Here is a 27,016-nt window from a genome sequence, read left to right as displayed (position 1 = left end):
ATTTCTTGCTGGAAATGTATTTGAATTATTTTTAGTATTTTATGTTACTCTTGTGCTGATATGGACCTATGGGTCTGAAATAAAGTATATCTATGTATCCTAAATCTGACTACCAACCCCAGCTGTAAGTGGTTGGAAGTGGTGTTTTTTTTAGTATCCTCTTAGTGGACACATTTTTAAAAATAATTATGCAGTCCCTTTAATTAATTATTTCGCTCCTTTTGGTTGTACAGGAAATCATAATGCTTAATACATCAGAGTTTTTACTGAGCTGCCCTGTCATCCTAAATTCGCTTTCTAAAATATGTAAGACAGATCCGGTGGTGACCATCCCCAGGGCCGCTCTGAGTCGTGATCTCCCTGCGTGAGCTGCGTGTGTGTCATCTCTGACGTTACCGGCCCGCCTACATCGCCCTCTGTCTCCCCCAGTCACACACATGCACGCACACGAACACACACTCATACTGACTTTCCGGCAGCTGCATATCGACGCATTCACGAGTGAAGAAGAGCCGGGCTGAAGGAGACACAGACCGGCGAGGGCATCCGCCGCTCTCAACGCGAATCCTCTCTGGAATGGACACCGGAGGAGAGCACTGACCATCCTGGAACCATGCCTACTGTCCTCGGTGGCAAAGGGAAACTTTCCATTGTCTGTTTTCTACTCAAATGCGCGTATTCTCAGGTAAGAGGCTGCATGAAGAAATAGCTTTCTTATAAATAGAATGAAGAGTTATAACAGCATGTTTAAAGCCTCATAGACAAGTCACTGTCAGCTTCAGGGATCTTCTGACTGCTTGTTTACATTCATAAATTTGCACCTTGAGTTCCTGCAGGTTATTTGTGAAGAATTACTGAACTAATATAAGGGAATCATTCCTGTAGAGCCATACATTTTGTGCTCCTGTCCTCTGCAAGATTCAGTTTACAGATGAAGCCATTCAAGATTTCCTGCAGGGCATTGAACACAGATGAAGTCTTGCACAGCACCTTCAAAACTGAGCATAACTTCAGTAACGGCAGATACTTAAAGAATGTAACAGGTGGCTAGTGTTGTACGGCTTCCATGCTCCATGATGCAGGTGTTATGATGGGTTGTGGTTTGTTTTTTCCTTGGGGGTTTCACTCACCAGGGTATTGCAACAGAGCTGTAGCCAGAAGTGCTGGAGGCTGTGGATGTGTGAAACACATTGCACATGATAATACCCTCTCTAATGGGCCAGTGAAGTGTAAAGCCAAGAAAAGCTGGCCTTATTTTGGCTTGTGCGTTGCCACAGGGAGGTAAAATACTGGCTGTCTATGTTTATATTTTTCATTTTGTGCCCATGGCCTCATAACCGCCTGGTGGCTTTGATAATCAGACAGTTCTCACACACATTGTTTTCCATCCGCAGGCTCTGGGTCTAGCCACTCAGACTCTGACCTTAGTGAGTCATGCAAGCAAGAAGAGTCAGTTTCACAGGCTCACACACATACACAAGCATGCGCGCTGCACACATTTTTTCAACTGTGCATACTGGTGCTGCACAGATGGCACAGAAGACAGAGTGGGGCATAAAAGCTAGAAGCAAATCACCAAAATGAGGAGGAAACGGTGTGTGTGCAGGAAATTAAATTTTTGAAAGTAAGTACAAAGATTAAATGTTCAGTGGATGAGGTCAAACTGAGATTCAATTGACCCCAAAGTGGAAAAAATATATATACTTTACAATTTTTTATTAATAATAATAATGAATAAAACAGGGAGCAATCCTTTTTGAAATAAGTGTATTCTTTGGGATCATCTTTTTTTCACACAGAACTTACTGTCAAAATGAAACACAGTCCTTGCCTACACCTACAGAACCAACACAAATAGGGAAGTGAAAGTAATGTCAAGAATTTTTCTTTATCATAATGCTTGAGCAACACTGTTCTCTGCTCTCATGCCAGAGCGGTGAATTTGAATTGTGAGCTGAGATGTGAAAAGGGGAGAGACGTGGGGGAGGGAAGGGTTTCTTAACGCAGATGGAAACAGAAAGTAGCCTGCAACAAAGTCAGCATCCGTCTGATCATCTGCAGCTGAGAATTCAAAGATATGAGTCATCCTCCAGCTTCAACCGTCTCACAACTCTCACAATTACTGTGGGTGTGTGTGACTGTACTTTCACAGTACAGTGCTACGCTGTGTTTTTGAATGACAAAAAAGGCGGGAAGCAGAATGAAGAAGGTGAATCTTTAAACATTTATGTTCAATGACTGTGTCTCTCTTTGTCATAGAGGTTAAAAGGTTAAGGGACATATGTTGAGAGATGAGTAATTACAGAAATGAAGAAGTAAATTTACTCTCATTTTGAGTACGTGCACTTGTGTGTGCTCCACCTGAATCTTAGACAAGACAAACTTTGCTGCGTTTTGATGTTTAAAAATGGTGTGCAGTCAACAACAACTTTCTCCATATGAATGTGTCTTTGATATTTAGACTAGTTCTGTGTTATTACTGAACTCAAGTTATTAATACTAAACTCCCACCCCGATGATGTGTCCGTCTTCAATTACTGTAAATTTCGCTCCATTCTTGTGTTTGCGTAGGTATCAAGAAACCAACGCAACGGTTGTGCCAAAGATATTCTAGAGGTAAGCATTTATATTTTCCTTTTGCATGCGATATTTTTTTCAGTGTAAGTGGTGTAATATGGACCATTTCCTCTTTTCCCACAACCCCCCCCCCATAAAACAGCCATGTTTTTAGGTTTGGTACTAACATTTTCTTTGATGTTTAAAAAAATGTTTTAATCAAAATCAAAATAAATTAAAAAGTGAAAAAATATAGCAGATATTACAAAGAAAGCAACAACTAGTGTTATCTTTTGCTACTTCTAGAAACACTCAACCAGTCATTTTGTTACAGTTTTTATTGAAAGACTCATGAAGGCAGCAATTAAATATTGTGTGTGTCAAAAACTACAAGGGCGACGATTTAGCTCAGATGGTACCACAGGCTGAACATACACAGAGGCTCCAGTCCTTGTCCCACTGGCCAAAGGCTGAACTCTCAGTCCTTCCAGAATTTGGTCCATGTCACCCTCCTAGACTTCTCCCTTTATCTCCTCTATCCCTCTTTCAATCCCCATCTTGGTCGAGGCAGCTGGCTGTCTAACACGAGTCTGGTTCTGCTCAAGGTTTCTGCCTGTTAAAAGGAAGTTTTTCCTCACTGCTGTAACTAGCTAAATACTGCGATGTGGAATGCTCATGGTGAGTTAAGATGAGATAAAACTAATTCCTCTCTGTAAGAGGGGACTGAGTCTTATCCTGTGTTGATGTTGGGTCTTTGTTAATAATCTAACATAGAGTATGGTCTAGACCTGCTATGTTTGTAAAAATGTCTTGAGATAACGTTTGTTGTGATTTGGCACTATATAAATAAAGATTGATTGATTGACCATAGGTTTCTGAAGTGGCATTATGAAGCCCAATGAGGGTGGTTGCCATATTGGAAATGCTGATTCAACCTAACTTTTGATCAACCAATCCAAAGGCAATGATGTGAAGCTGAGGCGAGCTTTCAGCCTCCTGGCAAACAGCTATAACTCATAAACCTGTCTGTTGACTCACCACACCCCTTAGTATGCAATTCTATTAATAACTTTAGCCATAATATAATCAAAATGGATGAGTTATAGAAAATGTGTGCAACTGAAGAAGTCAGCCATACAGACTAAAATCAGTTATTTGTACCCTTCTGTAAAAGTTTGGCATTTTAACATGGGTGGTAGTTGGTTCCACTCAGACTGTGTAAAATATGGATGTAGTATCTGTGACATCACCCTTCTGTTTCTAAAGCGTTGTTTTGAGGCCAGTCGTCTGCGGCAGCCATATTGCTGCTGTCGAGTGATTGTGATGTAAAGAGGCGGGCTTTGAGCTTCCTAGCCAACAGCTACAGTGTTCCCTTCTGTCAATCAAGTCAGCTGTGCCTCTCATTGGAAGACTCGTGATCTCAATATCTTTGAAATTGCTGCGTTAGAAAAAAATTAACCCCCCCTACACTGTGTGCCGGTCGAGAAATGAGCTATCCAGACTACACTCGTCTTTTGTACCAGGCTGTAAACATGTTTATTTCTGCTGTAAAGATCGGCTTTTTTGAACTGGTGTGTATGTTGTTTCCGGTACTTCCGGAGCCAGCCTCAAGGGGATCCTGGATGAACTGCAGTTTTTAGCTCTTCAACATTGGACTCATATTTTTAGACCAGAGGTTGCCGCTTGGTTTCACTGTGGCTTTGGAGCCAGCCTCAAGTGGATACTTGTGGAACTGCAGTTTTTTGTACTTCCACATTGGCTTAATTTTTCAACACCAGAGGTTGCCACTTGGTCATCACCTACTTTCTCCCCAGATTTCCCTTCTCTCTCAAAGCCCAAAAATCAATCTCAAAAAGCAACCAAAAACCTTAAGTTATAATCAAAGTTGTAGTAGATGTGTTGTGGTACAAATTGTTCGTCATTAAAACATATTTGATGCCCTTTAAGCGATAGACATTTGGGGTCAGACTGAACAAAATACCTGAAATAGATTGCTGCTTTGGGTAGAAACCAAAGCATGTGAGTCATCTATGATTATTTTTCTCAATATCTGAAAAGTACCCTTTCAAATTTTTAGTGATTAGAGTCCCAGAATCCAATTTGCTGTATACAAAATTTTCGACAGTCCAAAATTGAAGCATCTCAAATTATCTAGTAAAAGGCAGAGGAGCACACATTTAGGATCATTTTGTCTGTTAAATTATGCTATGGAACAAATAAACACCAAGTTGGAACATGTATTTAATATAATTACTATTGATGTATTCTTAAAAAAGTTGTTTTTTAATAACAGAGCAGGGAATTGACTCAGATTTCTCAGTGTGTGCTCAGTGGTCCTGGGGTTCATATTGAGAGTTTTACAGAGCAGAGGATCATTACCTCCTGTCCCCTGTCACAGTGTGGGACAGCTAGGAAAAGCAAAGAAGAAGAATAGAGGTACAGAATATGGGGAGGGGAAGGGTGGGGGGAAGATAGCAACACATAATGCTCCACCTGGGAGACCTTGTTGTTGTTGGAGGAGGAAAGTGGCGAGGCCTGGTGCTGTGTCCTTGGTGACTGGGGGAGGAGAGATAATGAAGTGAAAGGATGAGCAGAGAGAGGAAACACTTGCCCTCCAGGGCTTACTGTCGAGGGGCGAGGAGAAGAGGGAAAGAGAAGCTGTAGAGCCAGCAGACAGGTTCATAAAAATGTGTCAACTCATGAACATCTGTGGATTTTAAAATATGAAAGCGGGAGCATTCCTCTGAGCAGATTCCCATTTAGGGTCAAAGAATTTATTTGATATTTTGGGTAATACTCTGGATGTTCTCTTGCTCAGAGTTAGATCAGAAGGTTTGTACCTTTCTTATGTTATTTGGTTAGCTGTTGTAACGCCGTAACTTGTTTAAGTATCTCTTCGGAATTTTTAAACTTCAACAGCGTTAACTAGAAACTTAATGTAATCATACTTGAACGCTGTGGGGAAGAAAGTGCATGGGACAACTTCTGCTGTGCGTCATGATGCCTTTAATGACTCTTCATCAATGTTGGACAACAGCACGTCAAACTCGTGTGACACCTTTACTTCAACTAAAACTACATCACCCTGAGCAACCTTAAAGAGGCAATGCAATATATAAGATCGAAGTCTTTTGAACTTCATTAAAGAACTCAAAGATACAGATAAAATTAGAATTAAATAAGGACTATTTGGTGACACTTTAAATTAGACCAAAATAAATCTCATCTTACACTAGCTTAGCATTAAAACGTCTAATAGAGGAAGCGCTAGCCTTTAGTTGTCTGAAGAAAACAAAATCTGTTTGTTTCTTCCTCTTAAACTCAGTAGATGTTCTGTTAAGTGTTTTTAAATGTGACATGTGGTTTCACAAGATTAAAATGTGAGGCACAGTCACTGTGGCTTAGCTAGGCTACATGAACTCACAACTGGCCGTAGCTTCAAATTCAGTGCAGCAAAGACTTGAACTCACTTAACAGCAAGTTATATTTAGTTCTTCTCGCAGTTGTGTTAACTTGAACCAAGTACAGGGACTTTTGCTTTGCTTGGCTAGGCTAATCAGGTACTGACGTTAGCTTTAAATTCAGTGCACATGAGATTTTTAGATTTCAGTACAACCTATAAAATCTAGTTTAAAAAAAAATGTGGGCAAGGTCTATTTTTAAATTTGTTTTTAAAGGGTGTAGATGCTGGTAACCACGGTGTCTTTTGCTCAGCTTAGCTATGCTAATTAGCCACTGTCTATAGATTTTACGGGGCTGTAACTGCCAGCCAGGTGTAGCTTCAAATTCTGTGTAAAGAAAACTTGAAACTTACTAAATAGTCCATTAAGTACAGTATTTTAAAATGTGGGCCAGGTTTGTCACGTAAAATTAGCTGTTTGTTTTCTTTTTTAAATTTTTTTGTATTACTTTATTGAATGGAAAACAATTTCAACTTTCAAGATCACTATACTTTCAAGTACATCGCATTTTTTCCCAGATTGTTACATACATTAAATGAAAAATGGCATAACAATAAAATAACCCAAACTCAAAACAATCCCAAAAAATAAATTAAAAAAATATAAAAAAATATATACAAAATAACACAGTATAAGAAAAAGGGAACAATAAATACATAAATAAATAAATAATAATACAACTAAAATAAAGTAAAAATAAAAAAGGGGGTGGTCTAGAGCTTCTCTGTTCTTGATGTAAGTTTATGAAATTGTACATTCCGCCAAATCTTAATTTTAGGGTACATTTTATAGATTTTTTTCCACATCATCTCTAAAAGTATAAATTATGCTTTCATCTTCTAATGCACGTTCAATTGTTTTTAACCATAAAATAATTTTAGGTGGACAGACTTTATCTATTTGTTTTCATGCTAGTCATGCAGTGCTTTAGCTTCAAATTTAGTGCAGAGGCATGAGAATGATATCAATCATTTTATTTAACCTTTACCAAGAAAGTGAATGAGTGTATTTTCTGAAATAAACTTTGCAGTAGCCATAGCACTGAGTCATTTCTTCTCTTTTGATTACTTAATGTTTGAGCCTTTAAGTTACCTTCAGCTGTCCCACAATCAGTGATAATCACGTGTGTATAACAAACTGAGCCCCAGTATTCCCACACTATAACATAGCTGAGTAACTAGATCAAGATCATCGTACATGAATGGTACAAAATAAGGACACTTTGTCAGCATCCATGAGGCCTGGTTAGTCTGAGTGTGACTGCGGGCAAATCTAATCAGCAGAGATTATTATCAGAATAATATGAGACAGTGTACTGTTGGTGCAGAGCTTCCTCTATGTTGCTGGTTTCCTCTGAAATGCTGTGCAGAGAACAAATAAGGAATGGGGTAAATTTTCATCAAAGTCTTAGTGTATAATCATAGGTAATCATCCCAGGCTGTTCCATCTTCCTTCATGATGAGCAGTGCAACAGCGAGCAGCATGATGTGGCAGCTGTGAGCATCAAATATATGTGTCTTTAAGTAATTCTGCTTTGGTTACCTTTCATTTTTAATTCATAATTCTAAAGTTAATATTTTTTTTGTTAGTTCAAACAAAGTAAAGCATTCATATCTCTTCAAATACATATTTTACTATTTTTTGTGAAAATGAAATTTTTAATCTGTGTCAAAAAGTCTGTCATATTGACTGGTGGGTACAAACTAAGCAGCAACCTCCAGTCTAAAAAAATTAGTCCAATGCGGAAGTGTTAAAAACTGCAGCTCATCAAGGATCTGCTTGAGGCTGGCTCCGGAAGTACCGGAAGTCACATACACATGAGTGTGAAAAAGAGGATCTTTTCAGCAGAAATAAACATGTTTATAGCCTGGTACTAAAGACGAGTGTAGTCTGGATAGCTCATTTCTCGATTGGCTCACACTGTGGGGGGGGTGATTTTTTTCCTTATGTGGTACTTTTGAAGATATTGATATTACAAGTCTTCCAATGAGAGGCACAACTGACTTGATTGACAGGCGGGAACACTGTAGCTGTTGGCTAGGAGACTCAAACTCCGCCTCTTTACATCACACTTGCTCGACAGCAGCAATATGGCTGCCGCTGCCGATTGGCCTCAAAACAGCTCTTCAGAAACAGATGGGTGACGTCACGGATCCTACGTCAATATTTTATACAGTCTATGGTACAAACATGATTTTTGAGTGTCCCTATGATCATGTGAGGGAATATTGGGGACTTGTTTGAGGATTGGGTATGCAGAAAAGAGGTATAAATCCCTGACTGAGTTTTAGTCATCAAATGTATCATCTTACTCTGGCACCACCTATAGGTGAAACACCATCAACAAATGTTTCTCTATTCGCGTAGACTGAAAAAAGTTTGATGAGTGTTTTTTCTCCAATCACTTTAGTTACATAGACAATATTTTTCCTGCAGAATGAATGTATTTGTTATTTTATAGATGGTTTATATTTTTTAATCTATTAAATGAGAAAAAATAACTTCCATGTTTATCTCAATTTAACTGATTATCAGTGTTGTAAAATAGTGTATTTGGCCTAAATTTGAACAATATACATATAAATAGAAATAAAAAGTAAAATCCTCAGGTTCAGGTTATTGTAACCAGCTGATATTTTCAAAGGAGAACTTTCTTAAACTTACTGTTACAAGATCACGTAATTTAGTTGACTGGGCCTTTGGTAGCACTGTTCCATAAAAACTGAAAAACTCACAGCAGTGACTTATCAGAGGACTTACGGACGATAAAGATGACTGTGCTCAAGCTCATTCTACAGGAGGCCTGTTGATAAATACCTACAGCCGAGGGCTGTTGATAAATACCTGTTCACCATTTTGAGTTGTGCTTGTAAAAAAGCCATTACGAGGTGTTGGTTGCTTCCTGAACCTCCCGCAATACAGGAGTGGATTGATATAGTGAATTATAGGGATGCACCGATCCGATCCTGGTAACGGATATTGGCTAGCTCGGACTCAAAAAGCTAGACCGGATATCGGTAACAAGGGGCCGATATATAGTGCTGATCCATATGGCAGATCTATTCATTTCAGTTCTATGCTTTTCTGTGTTTACAATATTTATTGTTTATGAAGATTAACTCACTAGACTGCTGGTACACATTTATAATATCTTGAATAATGATACTGTCAGTTTAAAAATGTTCATTTTATTTTGGTTTACAAAGTCAGAAAAGCCTGAAGTTGCCAAAACATGATTCAATCCACACATTAAGGAAATTAGATTGTTAAATAAATACCAGGATCGGATCGGCCAGGATTGCATCACTAGTAAATGATATTTATGTTATGGAAAGGATTACTTTCTGTTTACAACTTCAGAAGGATGTATTTATTAAACCCTGGACCAAGTGGACTAAGTATGTAAAACCCCTCCAGACAGATTTTGTGGATGATACCATTCAAGGACCCGGTGATGCTGTCTTGTCTTAGCTAATTACATGTTTATTTGTTTTTTTGTGTGTGTGATTTTCTGTCACTTATCTCTCCCTGAAATGTTTCTGGCTCACTCTAGTGTTTACATATCGTCTCCCCCAGGTTGTATTTAGTTCTAATAATCTTTAAAAACAGAGGACTGCAGAGGAAATGAACATTATTCTCTCTTTTATATGTCAATGCTTTTTACAACAAACTGCTGTCCAATAACAAAAATAAAGAATAAAAAAAAAAGATAACTGTGCTCAACTGTATCAGTGTTACCTGCCACTGCCAGGGTTAATGAGCTGATAGTTCATTTAGCTCTCAATTAAACAGCAATTAAATTCTGATCATTTACTTGCAATTTCCATCAGCATATTGCACTCTTTAGTGGTCTACTTTAGCTCACTCAACACCTTTACTGGGATTTAAACTGTGATGATAACTTGTTTTGATCTGAACTGCCTGACGTCTGTTATGTTCATTTCTCCTGAGCAGTCTTAAAAACAACACATGTTCTGAAAAGCTGTCTTGGTTTTTTGATTCCATGAGTGCACACCTGATAGGTTCCTGCCGTTGAAGAGCAAAGAAGTATTCTTAGCCCAAAGTAGGTAACTGGTTAATTAATAAAACAAGTTTAGCAGATTCTGCATAAACCTCTGTTGGGATACAGCTCCAAAGGGGAAGACAGTCAAACGCAGAAAAAAACAAGACTGACACTGTGATACTTAAAACACAGCTGAAATCTTACCACCTGGGCCTGTTTCATGTTTAAGACCAGTCACACGCCCCCTGTTGGTGAGAAATAATACTGATAACCTGGGTCAACTGTGAAATAAAGCTCTCTACATTATATGTGTGGAAATAAAAGCGAGGAGTTACTCCTAAATCATAGAAATATAAAGAAAGTTCCAGAGACTGATTTAGGATGTCTGGATGTTCTGTATGTGAGCACCATCAATCACAGTGATGTCTCTCAATTCACCTTTGACCCCGACTTCTGTGTCACACACAGGACATGACTCAGTCCTGGCCGTCTCAGCAGGCCTGTGACCAGGCCCAACGAATCCTATACAACCCTAAGGTATGTGTTTATGTGTGTTTGTGTGAATGTGTGTGTGTGTGTGTGTGCTGCATGGTTTGTTTGGCCTGTGGGTAAATCTCTGCTTCATCTGAGACATACTTGTGTTTGTGTTGTTTGAAGGTATTTTGTGTGTCTTTGTGGATGTTTTTGTCTCTTTGTGGTTGTGTTTGTTAGTTTTTCCCATGTCTTTGTTGATGTTTAGTGTATCTTTGAGGACAGTTTTAATCTCTGAGGTTGTTTAGTGTGTCTTTGTAGTTGTTTTGAATGTTTTGTAGTTGTTTTGTGTCTCTATCTTTTTTGTTTCTTTTTCAATTCCTGTCATATTTTGTTCTTTTGTTACAGCTTTGTGTCTCTCTACAGTTTTATTTAATATCTTTTTGGAGTCCGCTTGTTTCTGCAGGCAGTAGTTTGTGTCTCCTTGATAAAAGTTTAGCATCCATATTGGTTTTGTGTCCTTGCAATCCACTTTGTTTGTGTAGCATCTTCTTGTGGCTGTTTAGCATTGTTTTGTTGCCACAAAAAAAAAGGAAAAGGCACTTTAAGCAGGGGATTTGGTTTAATTACCCCTTGAACTCTTGGGTCCCCAGGCATGTCCACTAACTCATCCATGTTGTGTATGTGTTTCAGTGTTCTATCTTTGATAGTTAAAATGGAAGCCCATCAATTTCCCATTTTAAGTGTGTTTTCGTGTCTTTCTGCATTTATGAAACAAGTTTCCTCATGTGATTCACTCTTTTGGTCTAAAAGTCACATGAGGTGTGGGGGTTAGACAGTCGTGAGGCAAACAAGACCTTTTAAGTTATATTTTTGGGCTTTTTGCCTTCATTGGATAGGAAAGCTGGAGAGAGACAGCAAACATGGGGAGTAGAAAGTAGGGGAAGACATGCAGCAAATGGTCGACTGGCCGGGAGTCCAACCAGCGACCTCTGCAACGAGGACTGTAGCCTCTATACGTGGGGTGCCCAGACCGCTAGGCCACCAGCGTCCCCTCTGTAGGATCTTTGTTTGAAGCTTAAGTGACCCAAGGCTAGCTAATTTCAACGTTGGATAACAACTTTTCTTAAACACCTGCTGTATTGTGGGTAATGTATACTGGTTATACTGGCACACTATCTTTGGATTAGCTGCATTGACTTTGATCAGTCTTTTGTCCATCGATGTTATGTCGTCTTGTTGTGCTAACTCTGCTGAAGAAATCAATTTTTTTGTCCTTCTTTCCTAAAAGGAAGCAAAACCAGCAACTACACAACAGAGGCAAAGTATGTTTTTCCTTAATACAATAAGTCTGGTTATAATATAATAATTCACAGTACATTTTTTATTACGACATGGTTTGTTGCCTGCCTTTGATCCCTGTTTCCTCTATCTCCATAAGGTAGGGGGGATGTTCAGCTGCGAATGAACCGTCACCCTCACGTTGCACCCCACAAATCGTAAGTAGGACACAAGGAAACATGATCCACCAAAGGTCATCTAACCTGAGCTGCTGCTTTGGGATGCACATAGACAACCAAATATCAACACAGTTTATTTTTCTTCTCAGCAGTTTTTGTTAAAGCGGATGAAAATCATAAACATCAGCAAGAAAGAGAAGCATTAAAGAAAGGGAACAAGAGTGAAGGGAAATATACCCTTGAAGTCAGTCAGCACAGTTTTCAGGCTGCATAATACGGGTCAGGTCAAAGGTCAGGGAACATTTTTTTAAGCTGTCAGTGGAGAATGATGTGGCTGCTGTTTGTTGCCTCTTTATTTCCTCCTTTAAGTGTGGAACACATGTTCAGTGTTGTAGGCCAACAGCATGTTTAACGTTATCATACAGCCTATGTTATGTAACATGGCAGTTTAATGATGGTGAACATTTCTAAAACATTTGAAGCAGTTTTTTCACTTATTTGATAAATCTGTGCAAGCTTTCTAAAATGTGTTCATCTATAAGAAGAACAAGTCTCAATGTGATACATTGAGAATCTAATCCAAACAAGATGTGGAAACAAAAAAGGACAAGTTTTATAATTAATTGATGGCAGTTTGAATCTTTGGTATACATCAGCTGTAGATGCCTTATTGTTTGGCCCTCAGAATGAATGTAAAAATTATTATCATTACAATTAATACTATTTTAAATATAACCACATTTTTAGAAGCTTGGTTTGTACTGTTTGACAAAAACAACTTGTTAAGTTGTAGATAATGGAAGAACAACTAGGACAGCAAATAGAGGTGACTGTGTCATACACCAAAGATCTTCTGAATTTGGTAAATCAGCCCTCTCTATTAGAGCAACAACTGCTTGGAACTCATTACATAGCAAAATCAGAGAGTGATGCAGCTTTGCTGAATTTAAGTCCAGGGTGAAATCCAGGCTAAAATCAACCCAATCATGTACTCATCACTCTGAAATATAACGGCCTTCATAGTGTGGTGCTTTTAGCTATTTATATTTTATTATTGTGTTGATAGTTTTGATGTAAATTTATCCCTGTTGTTTTATAGTGGTTATGTATTATTGTGTAGCTGTTTAAATGATGTACTGTTTGTTTTTAACAGAGGTATCAGCTCTGTCTCCTGCCCAGGGACTACAGATGTAAATTAGCTCATAGCTAACTCTGGTACAACTTAAAGGGCTGTACACTGTCCCTGTTGAAATAAACAAATAAATAAATAAGGTATTTTTTTAGTGAAACATTACTTGTTTTTTTCTTAATGTGGAAAATATAGATGCAAAGAATCCTTCTAGAGAAAAAGTACAAGTGTTTAATATATCCAAATTTAAATTTAGTTAATATTTAGAATTATTATACCATCATGAGTTCATTGGGGTTCATTTAAGTTATGTTTTGGGGCTTTTACACCTTTATTTAGAGAGGCAAGGACAGTGAATAGAGCAGGAAACTAGGAGAGAGTGTGGGGGGGAAGGGGCTGCAGTCTGGAATCGAACCGAGGCCACCCGCTATATGGGCGCACTATTTTTTATTTATCTATTTTTTTTTAAGTTATATTTTTTGGAGGCTTTTATACCTTTATTAATAGAGGAGAGCAGAGGAAAGTGGATAGTGTATGAAACTGGGAGAGAGTGGGGGGAATTACATGCAGGAAAGAGGCCACAGGCTGGATTCAAACCCGGGCCAGTAGGCTAAGTCCGCTGGGTGTACTATTTAAGCATTAGGCTCAATCTGCCCCCTGTGACAACTTTATTGTGATCAAATGTACAACAGTGTGTGATTCTCTGAATCTGTCTTTGCTCACAGGATGCTTGCTGATGACCTGAGGCTGAGCAGTGATGATGAGGACACTCACAGGGTAGGTAACACTCTCCATCTGTCCTATATAAGATTAATACCAATATACTGTATGTCAATATTGTTCAGTATTTCTTTGAATATTTTATTTGTGATTTTTTGTTTTCTTAACATATACACACTCACACACAACAGACACAAGATACCATGAAAAGATCTGAAGGATCCACAGATAGTCCCTAGATGCTAACAATAGCGACATCTACAAAAGAAAGGAAGGCTGCCCCTGCTTCCAAAAGATTCCATGGTCTAACAACCATTACTTACAACAACAACAACAAAAGAGAACACCAACAGAAAGAACACACACACACACACACACACACACACACACACACACACACACACACACACACACACACACACACACACACACACACACACACACACAAAAAGCCCCATAAATAATAGTAAAAGTACAGACACTATGTTAATAGTAAGGACTAAAATAATCATAATAAAAAAAACTGGGTGGGACCCAATCAGATCATTAATTAAAATACAGAAAAAGCACATACATTACATTATTAAATTTTAATGTATATACACATATATACATTATTATCATAGCAGCAAAGATTATGAGTAACGTAGTTGGGTCTCATCAAACGACAGAAATGGCTTCCACACTTTTAGAAAATAGTTAAATGAATTATGTCTTTCACTGTGAGTTTTTTCCATCTCAACGATAGAGCGCATTTCATTGAGCCATCTCCTGAAACATGGGGACACCAGAGACTTCCAATTAAGTAATATTATTTTTTTAGCTGCAACCATGCCTGTATTAAGGGCCTGTTTCTGATGGGGAGAGAGGGCCCTCTTCCTGTCTGAGCAGCCAAATATCGCCAGATTGCTATCAGGCTGAATGGTTATTTGATATTGTTTAGAAAACCAATGAAATATATCACACCAGAACTTACCAAGCACAGGACATTGCCAGAACAAGTGTGCTAGTGAAGATGAATTGTTCAGTACTTCTTTAATTTATTGGTTGTGCATTTAAGAAACATTGACATTATTTTGAGAAAGCCTGTCAGAATAAAAAAGCCCTTAATCAGGCTTTACTGCTGGCTTGTAGCAGTTCTTAAAGTTTACATTTCATGATGTTTTTCTCATCATGTGTTGATATTGCTGTGACAGATCTTATTTTACAAGAAGGTGCATGCTTTTTAAGACAGAAGCTACTTGTAATCTGTTTCTCTTGAAGGTTGTTTTGGCACAAGTCTGACGTGTGTTCATGTAATTGTTGGTGCCTTAAGAGGCCGGTTGGACACAGAATGAGAGTGTAAAACGAAAGGAAGACAAAGGATGAAGGGAAACAAAACCAAAACAATGGGCAGAGTTTTTGGCAGCTGTTGTTGATGATGCCGGTTTTTCTGGTAGTGTTAATTGTTGCAGTACCCACCCATGCAGAGTTTGGCACAGTTAAAATTCACAACCTTGTTCTGTATTTGCTGATCATTTTAAGATATCAAGCAGCTGAGGTTACATGCTGCTGTGAATGATATGTCTGTTTTGTGCCCCTGAAGGGAACTCATGAGTCATCTTCCTGGGGTGGACAAAGGTACGTGATTAAAAAAAACTAGATGTGAGCTTCTAGATGTTTGCCTGTAAACATAAGTAAAACTGTGTGAATTATCCTTCTGCCTGTCTGCATGTACTTCCCTCGGCTGTGTACGTACGCTGACCCTACTGATGTTTGTGTGTGTTGACTGACAGTCTGTCAGCACAGCGAGCGCACACACATGGCAGACGGGTGAGACATTCCAGCTCGGACTCCGGCTCAGACTCCAGCGCTGAATCAGACAGCAGTAGCCTTCACTCCTGGAGCCCCCACCGAAGCCCAGAAGTTAACCCGGATCCTCCGTCGCCTACCAATACACAGCAGCCATGCAACAGCAAAGAGGTACTGACAAACACTGTGCTGCTGCCTCCTCTCCTTCTTCTCTATCACTGTCCCTTTTCTCTGTTTCTTCCACGGGTTGTGTGGTTTTGGGGGAATTCTCTTAAGGGAGTGGTTGCCTCGAGGCAGTTGATGGCAGGTGTGTGTGTGTGTTGGGGAGGGGGGGGGTCATAGGAATGAGGAATGCATGGGAGTAGGAGAGGAGGATGACTGGGGTGGAGGGCACAGAGGTGGCTTTGGGTATTAGTGCCTGAGTGTCATGTCAACAGGTCGAGTCTTACAGAGGAAAGCCCTCAGGACGTAAGGAAGTCTCTCTGCCTCGAGTTCTTACTGAACACTACAACTAGGGAAACCTTCCCCTTCAAAATAAAAGCGCACACAGGAGAATGTGGACTTCTTGTACACGATCTGAATGGATGACTGAGTTCTGAGGTGAGCTTTTGAAGATGTGGGGCAATGATTTGAGACATGTGCTGTGATAGGAATGAAAGGGAAACCTGCTCCTCTTTTATGAATGGACGGCCCTGTACAACTCAGTGAACTCTATTACTTAACATGCACTATATTGGGCCCCTATGGAGAGAGAGAGAGAGAGGGAGAGAGAGAAAGGGGGAGGGATTGGAGTGTGTGTTTGGAGGGGGGCACACCATGTGTTTTTCATTTACGTGGACTGTTTAAATGTCTTGCAAGGAAGAGATGGGGGTTGGAGTTATGGAAGCAGCAAATCCAAAGTTCCAGGTAGTGAGAGAAAGAGGGAGGGACAGAAAAAGAAGGAGGGAGGGCCGTCGAGACGATACAAGAGATGCAGTGTCTTCACTGGAAACAGGGCGCGGGATGTGGGGAGGGAGGGAGGGGGTCACTGTTTGACTTGAGGAGTAAGTAGAGGTTTAATTTAGCTCCTGGTCAGCAAAGAGGGAATAAGACAACGGGAGAAAGGGGAAGAAATCTGCTTTCAAGCCGTGAGTATCATCTTCATTTACGGTTTGAGGAGACGCTCCTGCTTTCTCTTGTGCTTTTCTTGTTTTTAATGTTACCACGCCGGTTGTTAAGCAAACATTATGTGAGTCATTTGGCATAATTGGATGGGGGTTGAGCTACTGTAAGCACAGATGTGGACTGTGAGACCAAGTAGAAAGTAGGCTATTGAAAGGAGGTTACAGTGTCAGTAGGAACTTTTTCACTCTTGTGTCATGATCCAAGTTGTCTGCATGGAATTTTAATTGTTATTCATGCATTTTTGATGACTGTTTTGTAGAGTGAGAATGTTGTGGTGTGTGGGTATACACAAAAATAGGTCCTCCTTGGTTAACCATGATCCTGCATTCTTGGCTTCAACAGTTATCTCACATAAAACAAGTGTACCTAGTTGGAGTTTTAAAAAGTACATTAACTTCTTTTTTTTAATTACCATTTTATTGCTTTTTTATACTCTGTTTTTTTTGCAGATACATTTAGGTACATTTTAGTTTGTCATCATTCTGACTTACTTTGCATTTATGTTCTCCTTATCATCTCTATTTAGCTTACAATCAAGTCTTTTTTATTCATCACTCTGTCAAAGACAGCATTTGTCAACTTCTTTCACCTATTAGCAGGGACTCATTGTAAACTGTGTACCTTCTGAATGATAATGGATATTTGTTTCTCTCTTTTGCCTTCTGAAGGCTGATCACCCCTCTGCTGCTCAGTGGCAGTTGGATAAATGGCTGAAGAAAAAATCTGCCAGCAGTGAACAAGACCCCTCCCAGAGCATTCCAGGACGCCTTCCCTCTCCCTGCACCCAAAGAGCCCCATCTCCAGCCAGATCCTGGGACAGTAATCGGGAATACAGCCCAAGCCAAAGCCCTATTCCCAGCCCTCAGTTCAATTACAGCGACAACAACAGCCCCCTTCCCAGTCCTGGCTATAGCTTCTGCCCTAGCCCAAGCCCGTTCCCCAGCACCTGTCCAAGTCCCAGCCCCAGCCCGAGACACAGCCCAATCCAAACGCTGGTTTGCCCTAGTCCAAGTGGGAGCCCAAGAGCCAGCCGAAGCCCTAGCCCTATACTTCGAGACCCCCCACGAAGCCCAAGTCCAAGTCTGCCTGCTCCTTCCAGGGTTCGTCACCATCCAGAAGTTCAGAGTCAGATCCAAACACAAAAAATCCAAGAAACCAATCCACACAGGACAATAAATAGATCTTGGATTGCCCCATTGCCTAACACCAACAAGACCAAGCCTTCAAACAGTACTCATTATCAGCAACCTCAGCAGCACACAGCCAAGTTTCGACCCATACAGGACCAAGACCAGAACCAAAGCAAATCCAAGGATTCTACTGCTTTGAACTCTAACCACAAATCTAGACCCAAGCCTAACTCAAATCCAAGTTGTAGACAGATCTCAGAGGCACCAAAAGCCAAACACACATCACATGTTCAGCAACTCCAAAGAAGTACATCCAACCCCAATTCAAACCACAAGAGCAGGCCTTCGATTCCATCGATCACACAACATACCCCCACTAGAGCAAAGCACGTAGTTCCCACTAGTCGTGTAACCAACTCTGGTCATAGTGCTCATTCCAAATCTACCTCTAAAGCTGCTACTACTAATTCTGACACTGGGTTAAACTCTAAATCAAACCCTAGCCTAGATCATTGGGTCAAGTCTTTTGTAGGTACTGCCCAAAGTTCTGTGCATGTCAACCATAAAAAAAATCCTCAGAAGAAACCCCAGACCAAAGAACAGGAGGTAGCTCACACAGGAAATCATCCGACCCAAAAAGAGGGGAGAAAAGACAGAAAAGAGGACAGACTTCAGGAAAAACAACAGGGAAAGCAGGAGAGAAAGGAAGACAAGAGGCTGGCGGAGGAGCAGTTACTGAGACGTCCCTGGATCCAGAGTTCAGCAGAAGAAGAGGAGGAGGAAGAGGAAAGGGAGAGTGTGATAGAGAGGCAAAGAAGGAGAGAGGAGACAGAAAGAGAGGACAATAGGAGGCGAAGGGAGCAGCAGAATAGACACGAATGGCAAACAGCCCAGGCCAAACAGAGACTATCTACCAACACCAGGCAACACCGTCCTCGAGACGACTCACAGAACCAGGGGAGGACAAAAAAGGGAGGAAGAAGCCAGGAGGAAAGAGAGTTACAGCAAGAACCATCAACTCCTCCTTTATGTTCCTCAACTCCTCATAGAGTGTCCTCTTCACCCTCTACCTCCTCCTCTTCAAATTCAGACTCAGAATCTGAATATCAGGTCCCAATCGCCAAAGTCCCAGCTGACTCTACCTCTAATAAGAGACTCTCCAAGACAAGGCAACAAGGTCCAGGTAGACCAGACACTAACAGGCCGAAGGTGGTGCACCACAGAGAACCCACATCAGGGGACCCAGGTGAGGGGAAGCAAAAACTGTACACCCTGGTACCATTCGGGCGAGGTGAAAAGGCTACAGCACCTTCCCAGCGAGGGCTTCGAAATCTGGTTGTGCACATAGACCTCTCTCTTCTTAAACGGGTCCCTGACAGCACAACTAGTTCCCCTGTTAAAAAATCCTCCACTTCCTCTACTGCTTCATCTACCAAGGACAAGCAAAGAGAGGCTATGAAACACCTGTATGTCCCTGAGACTGGGACGAAAGACAGCAAAAGGAAACGCAAGGTTGACACCATTTATATATCTCAATATTTTTTTATGCTGAAAAATTAGGAAGAAAGATTTAATATAGGCTTGTTCCTCAAAGCATGCATGTTTGTTTGTGTATAACCAGCTGGAGAATGGTGTGTCACACAGAGATAGCAAGAGGAGTATCCCTTACGCGAATGACCCTCCTGTCCACTCTGGGTCTTCATCTCACACAGCAGAGCACGACTTTGTGACTGAAACCACACACAATGGGTAAGAAAACACCAAACACGTTACTTTATCTACATCAGGTGTTCTGTGAGTCTGTGTCAGTGTACACAGTCTGTGGGTGTGTGCACTTTCAGGTACTTGGAAGAGTACATGGACAGCAAAAGGCCACTGACTCCCCTGTCACCGCTGTCTGACAGCCCAGAGTCGGCCAAGCCTCCCTCCAAAACAAAGATACCAGACCAGCACCACATCTCCAAGAACAGAGACAAGAACCGAGATTCTGTTATCAAGGTAATACGAACATGCACAGAGGGGTGGGCAATGTGGCAAAAATATCACAAGGATTTCAGAATCGCAGTCTTGATATTTTCACCGTTCTTTTTCTAATTTGCTATTTTGCTAGTTACTGGCCAGTTAAACTAAACTAATTTTACTATTAAGAAATGTAGTCCTTAAAGCTGGGGTTGGTAGTCATGGAAAAGTAGCATGAATTTGAATGTAGCATTTCCTCAGGACTCTGTCTAACCCCTCCCCTCCTCCCCTCGGAGCTCCTCCAAAACGGCGCCCCCGCTCACATGCACACATGCACGAGCGCTGCTGCTTTGCGACCATATGATGGTGACTGATTCAAAACCGGTCCTCACCAAAACATTATCATAGTGAAAGTTAAAAACACAAGCAAACATGTCTATTGTTAGTACTCACAACTAACATGCTAGCATTATCCAGTTGTACTGGTGACACGATATCAGGAGAAAAGCTATAATACATATAATACTGTAACAGCTCTACTGTTTGTTAAACGTGTTCAGTGTAGATGTTCTTAATTCCTACAGTGTTGACAGTCAGTGAAGGCATCAGGAGAGGTGTAGAGTAGGAGAGTGGGAGAGAGGAGAGACAAGAGGAGAAGTTTTTCATTCATTCAAACATTGATTGTTGTTTTGTTGGTTGGCGTGATCACGGCTGACAGTGACCGGTTATAAAAGCTCAACATGTTCACGAACCGGCTCGTCATCACTACAGCGTAACTCTACAATGTAAATCTTCTGTAGGACTTACTAAATGTCATTAATTCTTTTGCTTGTCAGAGCCCCCGTGGTGACAGCTTTTTAGACTCTGATCCGGACTACAGTCCTGAGCAAAGCATGTCATCGGGTCAGAGGGGACAGGCCCGAGGTTCAGCGAGAGGGGCAGTACATAGAGTCAGGGGAAGCAGAGGCAGGGGTCGGGGAGTGAACGCTGGGGAAATGTACGTGCAGGAGGCGGGCAGAACGAGATTTGATTGGTTTCATAAATTGGACCCTAAAGGCGGGGATTGGTTGGTGTTTTCCCAGGTTTACTCCGGCTGTAGATAGCAGGTTTTTTTTCACTCTTTTTAAAGAACACATCATGTATTGATTGCCATCGGGAGATAAAGATCATTTTAACCAGTATAACAAAAAGTGTATCTAAATCTGACTACCCACCCCAGCTTTAAAGAAAATAGTGCCTTTTTGAACTATTTAAATCTGTGTGTGAGATTTGGCTAAATTGTGAGTTAGTCAGTAATTTAGTAATTTCAGAGTGGGATCATTGTTTCAGCAGAGTGAGAGTATCTTTCAGTATACCATCTTTGCAGTGCACAGCATGGTTGTAGTCTAACAGAGAGACAAAGACAGAGTCTGCTGCTCCATTGCTCATATGATTATCACAAAACCCTGAGAACTCACAGTAAACTTTTGAAATGTTAGCCCATTATTTTCGGAATTAGTGCGCACAGCTTAAAACTTGCAGTAGATTCACTAGATGTGGAGGATGTGCCGTTTGTTAAACCTGTGGTCTGCAAAAAAGCGCCTGGTCTCTGCATTATAAATGACATCAACATGCATCCGTGTATGAGCATAGCACTGCAACAGATGATACCAGAATGTGCCGATGCTGCAGCCTGTCTGGATGTGTAGATTGTGGACACGTTCGTATCCTGAACAATCTGATATTATCGTATCCCACACCCCTACTTGTACCAGTCTAAGTCATTCTAACACCATTGCCTGCAGCTTTTTGTTTTATTCCACCTCTGTTATACTTGTACATACAGCCCAAGATGGAGGTGGAAATTGTTAAAGTGTCAAGACAGCCCCAACCTCCATCTGAGTCCTGGGGCCCTGGGGGACACAGAGGGGCCTTGCCAAACCATGAAACGTGAGTTGCCACACAAAGTCAACACAGTGCATCATTACTGCATAGCCCACAATGCAAGATACAGACCAACCTGGGTGTTTTGACTTACTTGTTTACATCTCTCTTTCTAGCCCACATCATGCTGAATACTACTTACATGAAGCTAAAAGGATGAAGCACCGTGCAGATGCAATGGTGAGTCCTTGATTTGAGATGATGTACTATCTTTGAAATCAATGAAGAAATGATCTGCCATTTTGGAAGATACGATCATTTGCTTTCTCGCCACAAGTTACAGTGTTTCCCACAGTGTGACGCTGTACCTGTGGTGCTGGTGGGAGTGTGTATTTTGGCTCTGACTTGGTTAAGACACACACCAGGCTCAAAGTGCTCCTTTGGTTTATGTTGCGCCTAAAGCCAAGGCTTCAAGTGATAACAATCAGGTGTGGACTGAAGCAAACAAGTTTGAGACCGTGTCAACGTGCAAAGTGTTCTGAGTTTAGTTAGAGTTTATTCGCTCAATCTTTTGTGCTGGATGAATGGAAAGGATTTTTGCATAATCTAAAAACCATGCCTGCAAAAGGTCAATAAATGGTTAAAATTTCAACAAATATCAAATCGGAGTTACAAATTAAACATTGTTTCTTGCATCCTTAAGAAGACATCTGAGCTAGTTCACATCTGAGCTAGTTCCCCAAACACGCACTTGTCCAGTGGTTACTATGGAAGTGCATGTTTAGTTGGCTAAACAATTAGATGTTGTCACCCTCGCTAGTAGGCACCAGAATTACTAGTTGGTTAAACAAGTTATTAACACTGTTATTGTAGGCCTGAAGTGTGGGTCATCCCCTGTGTCTAAGCTGTTAGGCAGCCCCCAGTACTAGCTGAGGCTGTAGCTCCAGTTATTGGCGAATGCCATAATGTTATAATGCTCTACCATCTGTATGTAAACAAGCACAGATGACTTATAATTTTTCATAGCACGCAATGGTTTGGCAGTATTTTGATTTAGAAAATGGAGATAAAGCTGTATGTAGGCTGTGTTTGGTTGACACTGCCTACAATGCACAACAACTACAGGCATGTTGACGTTAGCCATACTCAGCAAGCCAATTTTAAATTGTTTTCAATTATACAAGGTTCTACTTTTCAAAAACGTACAAAATAAAGTTAATTCTCGAGTGGGACATGCCCCATTAATTATCCAATAAATCTTTTAGCTTATCATAGATTTGGTTGTATACCATTTAGGAATGAAATAAAATAAAAGATAAACTATAATTTCTCCGACAGTCATCTACACTGTTTTCATCTGAGAAGTTAACTTTTAAACCTCAGCACCCGGCACAAATACTGACCCTGGGAAGACGCTAAATTTAAAACCGAATATTTTGGCCATGTTATCCACAACCCGCTGTGGAGAAGTTGACTTGACCTGAGCCACACAGTTGAAAGCATGTTTTATGGAGCAAGAACAGCTGTTCACTTGACAGTTCATGTATTAATCTAAACAGCACAGAGCTGAAGTCCATCTTGGTTATTTCTGTCTAATTTTATTCACTTAAGATAACATTAATATTATATTCCTTTAATGTTGACTCTTATTTAATCAATTTTGTGTGATTGTTTTTTCAGGTGGACAAACTTGGGAAGGCTGTGAATTACATTGATGCTGCTCTGTCTTTCATGGAATGCGGGAAGGCCATGGAGGAAGGGCCACTGGAGGCGAAGTCTCCTTATACCATGTACTCAGAGACAGTAGAGCTCATCAGGTGAATCACTCTTCATGCAAAGAAAAGACAAAAGTAATGTCACAGAAAAAGGTACAAACAAACTTGAGTTTCTGCAGTTCAATTGTTAACAGACATGTGTCTTAAGGTACGCGATGAGGCTGAAGAGTCACTCTGGCCCTGGGGCGAGACAGGAAGACAAACAGCTGGCGGTTCTGTGGTGCGTATCTCATCTCCGCTGTTTATACCACATCTGTCATCGGGCTAAAGGACCTGAATTTTGAGCATGGGTTGTGGTCTGTCTGAGTCCGTTTGACATTTGTTTGTGTCCACAGTTTCCGATGCCTTGCCCTCCTTTACTGGCAAATGTTTCGTTTAAAGAAGGACCATGCACTGAAATACTCCAAAGTCCTACTGGACTACTTTAAGGTACATATAAAACCAAATCTGATGTGTCTTTCACAGGACGTTTTTATTGCTTCTTTGATTTTACAAGAGTATAAATATTTAGATTTGAATTACTTTAAAGCCTTGTTTATGGTGCCATTACAGAGTTCTCCCAAAGTGCCTACAACACCTCCGGGTTGGAACGACTCTGGGAAGTAGGTGGATAATAACTTTATATTATAGGGTATTTGTTTTCTCTGTTTTTGCTCTCATTCCAGCCACTGAACCTTTGTTTATTCCTATCACTCTTTGTTGTGCTTTTAACTCCAAGGGGTACAGGAGGACCCCCTTCTTCACTCTCACCGAATGCAAAACAACACGGGCGGGGTTCACACGGGGGCAGCGACTTCCCCTCTCACATAAGCATTCCTCAACGTATCCACCAGATGGCAGCGAATCACCTGAACATTACCAACAGTGTCTTGTACAGCTACGAGTACTGGGAGGTGGCAGACAACCTTGCAAAGGAAAATAAAGGTATGAGAGAGTGAGATGGATGTAGGAGCCATGGATGAATTATTTGAATTGTGTATAGTATATATTTTTGAGGTTTAGAGTAGGTTTTTATTTTATTTTATTTTTTTATTTAACCTTTAATTTACTAGGAATAGTCCCATTGAGATACAAAGTCTCTTAAACAAGGGAGTCCTGGCCAAGACAACAGCATGAAAACTTTCACAAATAGAACAGGACAAAACATATAGTGACAAGTGCCTATTACATCGATTAATAAATTAGCAGTGTTAAACTCTAAAAGATGTGCACAAGCTGATCAGATGATCCTTTATCCTAGTTTTAAAATCCTCCAATTGAATTAAACAATCCAGTTTCAGGTGACCCTGAAGCTCAAACTAAGAAGAGGGAGCAAAGACATTAAAAGCACTTTTACCAAAGACAGCGAATCTGAGGAATGACAAAAAGAAATTGTCCATGGGACCGAAGATGACAGCAACTGACGACTTTAGGAGTCAATAAAGAGCATAAATAAGACAGCAGCTCCTGTAGTATGGCTTTATAAAGAAAGAAATGCCAATGGTCCATTCTTCCATTGTATAAGGAAGACAAGCCAACCTTTTCATACAAGATACAGTGATGTGTGCGGAAACCTAAACCAGAAACAAACCGCAATGCAGCATGGTACACTGAGTCCAACAGAAGGTGCTAGGTTATTGTTAGCATATTTTAATGTAGTGTTATTTTTGTTTGTTAATGGTACGGTTTATTGTGTTGTCACGTTGATTGGTAAATAGCAGGTCGTGTGTCAGGGGCGGGGAAGTTCTACTCATTTAAGCCACCTGTTTTTTCTTTTGTTTGGAGTGGGAGAGAAGGGTTGAGCTGGATTGCCTTATATTTTTATGACCGCTATTTTCTTTGATCACTTTACTCATGTTTGTGCACTTTATCAGGAGTTGAACAGCTACCAATAGCCTATGACATGTGAGATCTCCCACAGAGAGATTAAACGGCATAATGTTGAATTAATCTGTACGTTTTTTATTTTGTCTTTGCAGAATTCTTCAACTACTTGAATACGTTGTCTGGGCCACTGACACTTCACAGTAGCATTGCTCATGCAGTCCAATACACCAGACAGGCTCTTCAGTGGATACGTATTAGTGCCAAACTTAACTAACATGGAGGAGATCTCATTAAGCCTGCCCACTGGAATTACAGGCCTTATTTTGAAAAGATGGAACTTTCGATCTCTGTGCAGCTGACAGGCCAGTCCTGAAACTTGCTGGGCTTCCTGTGTGATATTGACCTGGATGAAATGAAGTCTGATCCCATCCTCATATGATGTTGAGCTACACACCATCCAGGCCTTACTGTGTGCAAAGCCTTCTGAAGGATCATAATGAAACCTTTCACAGAAGAACTCCATGCAACTACTTCCTCATCAAAGGATTAATTTGCTGTGTGTGCTATGGATTTAAAGTCGTTTGCCAAATGTCTCATTGTGATCAAAGCAGGACGAATACACCTTTGTTTGTGCATTTTCATGTGCACGCCAATTTTCATTCTTTGGAATGAACTGTTTTTCCTGGGAGAGGAGATGCTTAAAACAACCAACCAACCATCATCGACCATGTTCTGCATTGTAGGGTGTTTGTCTACATTTTTATTTTTAAGGTGACTGAATTACCTCTTTTTTTTCTAAATATTTTATATTTTCCATTTGTATGTGTTTTTACCGTGCAATATTTGATGGATGATGTGTTTCTAGAAAAGCAAGGAAAAGTACAAGAGACAAATAAAATGTTGGCGAGTGTCATTATTTATAATCCAGGCACTTCTTATGCAAAATGTATTATGTCATTGTTTTGAGTGTGAGTGAATAATGAAGGTGAAGGTGTCACTTGGACTTCCTCTTGGTTGTGTTTACTTTTTTTGTGTCTGGCTCGGCAGCACTAACAGCAAAAGAGCAACTTGTAACATAGCAACAGATAGATAGATAGATAGATAGATAGATAGATAGATAGATAGATAGATAGATAGATAGATAGATAGATAGATTACCTTGAAAAGGAAAAGACGGTTTCCTTTTCTTTTTTTTGCCGGAAGTGACCATATTTGGAGGGAGAACTTAAACTACAAGCGAGGGGTTAAAGCTGCTGTTGGTAGTCGTGATATAAACATCAGTTCTGAGAGAGATTTGGAATGTCAACACTACCCCTCCCCTCTCTGTGGTCGTAACCCCGCCCACAAAAGATTGTTGTGCACATAGAAATATAAAGAGAAGACGCCGCATCGACTGCTACTACCTATTGGCGCTGACCAGCCGTGGGGCCGCTATCTTGGTCCGGTCACCCGCTCCACTCAGTGTAATCTGTTTGGCAAGCGCAATTAGGTGTCAGCGCATTTAATCAATCATAAGCTGAATATTAAACTGATTTTCATGCAGGTTTTTTTTTTCTGCAAACATCCTACATGTAGGTTATGATACAGGACACATGGTTCGGCATATTTTGATATTCATAGTGGGCTTAACAGTAATAGAATATTGTGATATGTGATATATGTGATGTATGATAGGTATTTTGCCGTACAGTGCTCTGGCATCTTGAAGTCTCTGCTGCGTCAGTTTAC

General features: G+C 40.5%; 2 protein-coding genes across 2 annotated transcripts in view; one reads left to right on the top strand and one right to left on the bottom strand.

The window, feature by feature from the left end:
• arhgef7a (Rho guanine nucleotide exchange factor (GEF) 7a) overlaps positions 1-27,016 on the bottom strand; it is a 78,778-nt gene that overhangs the window by 51,066 nt on the left and 696 nt on the right. The gene's annotated exons all lie outside the window — the stretch shown is intronic.
• aff3 (AF4/FMR2 family, member 3) lies at positions 453-26,291 on the top strand. Its single transcript, XM_034694204.1, has 19 exons — positions 453-685; positions 2,572-2,616; positions 10,489-10,557; positions 11,783-11,816; positions 11,933-11,990; positions 13,806-13,857; positions 15,386-15,420; positions 15,576-15,762; positions 17,424-19,397; positions 19,507-19,634; positions 19,727-19,883; positions 21,670-21,773; positions 21,884-21,947; positions 23,388-23,524; positions 23,631-23,702; positions 23,818-23,911; positions 24,035-24,084; positions 24,201-24,406; positions 25,441-26,291. The coding sequence occupies exons 1-19, from the start codon at positions 614-616 to the stop codon at positions 25,560-25,562; spliced, it is 3,660 nt and encodes a 1,219-aa protein (XP_034550095.1). The 5' UTR covers positions 453-613; the 3' UTR covers positions 25,563-26,291.

This window comes from Notolabrus celidotus, chromosome 10 (genome assembly GCF_009762535.1).
Source record: "Notolabrus celidotus isolate fNotCel1 chromosome 10, fNotCel1.pri, whole genome shotgun sequence".
Classification (NCBI taxonomy): domain Eukaryota; kingdom Metazoa; phylum Chordata; class Actinopteri; order Labriformes; family Labridae; genus Notolabrus; species Notolabrus celidotus.
Note: the sequence above shows the minus strand (reverse complement) of the source record. Positions and strands in the feature narration are given on the sequence as shown.

Bases quoted from the DNA above. Each gene is read 5' to 3' on its own strand.
- aff3 (XM_034694204.1), top strand. From the start codon at position 614: ATGCCTACTGTCCTCGGTGGCAAAGGGAAACTTTCCATTGTCTGTTTT. The intron at 15,421-15,575 runs GTACGTGATTAA...GTTGACTGACAG, and splicing joins TCTTCCTGGGGTGGACAAAG to TCTGTCAGCACAGCGAGCGC. The intron at 23,912-24,034 runs GTACATATAAAA...GTGCCATTACAG, and splicing joins TCCTACTGGACTACTTTAAG to AGTTCTCCCAAAGTGCCTAC.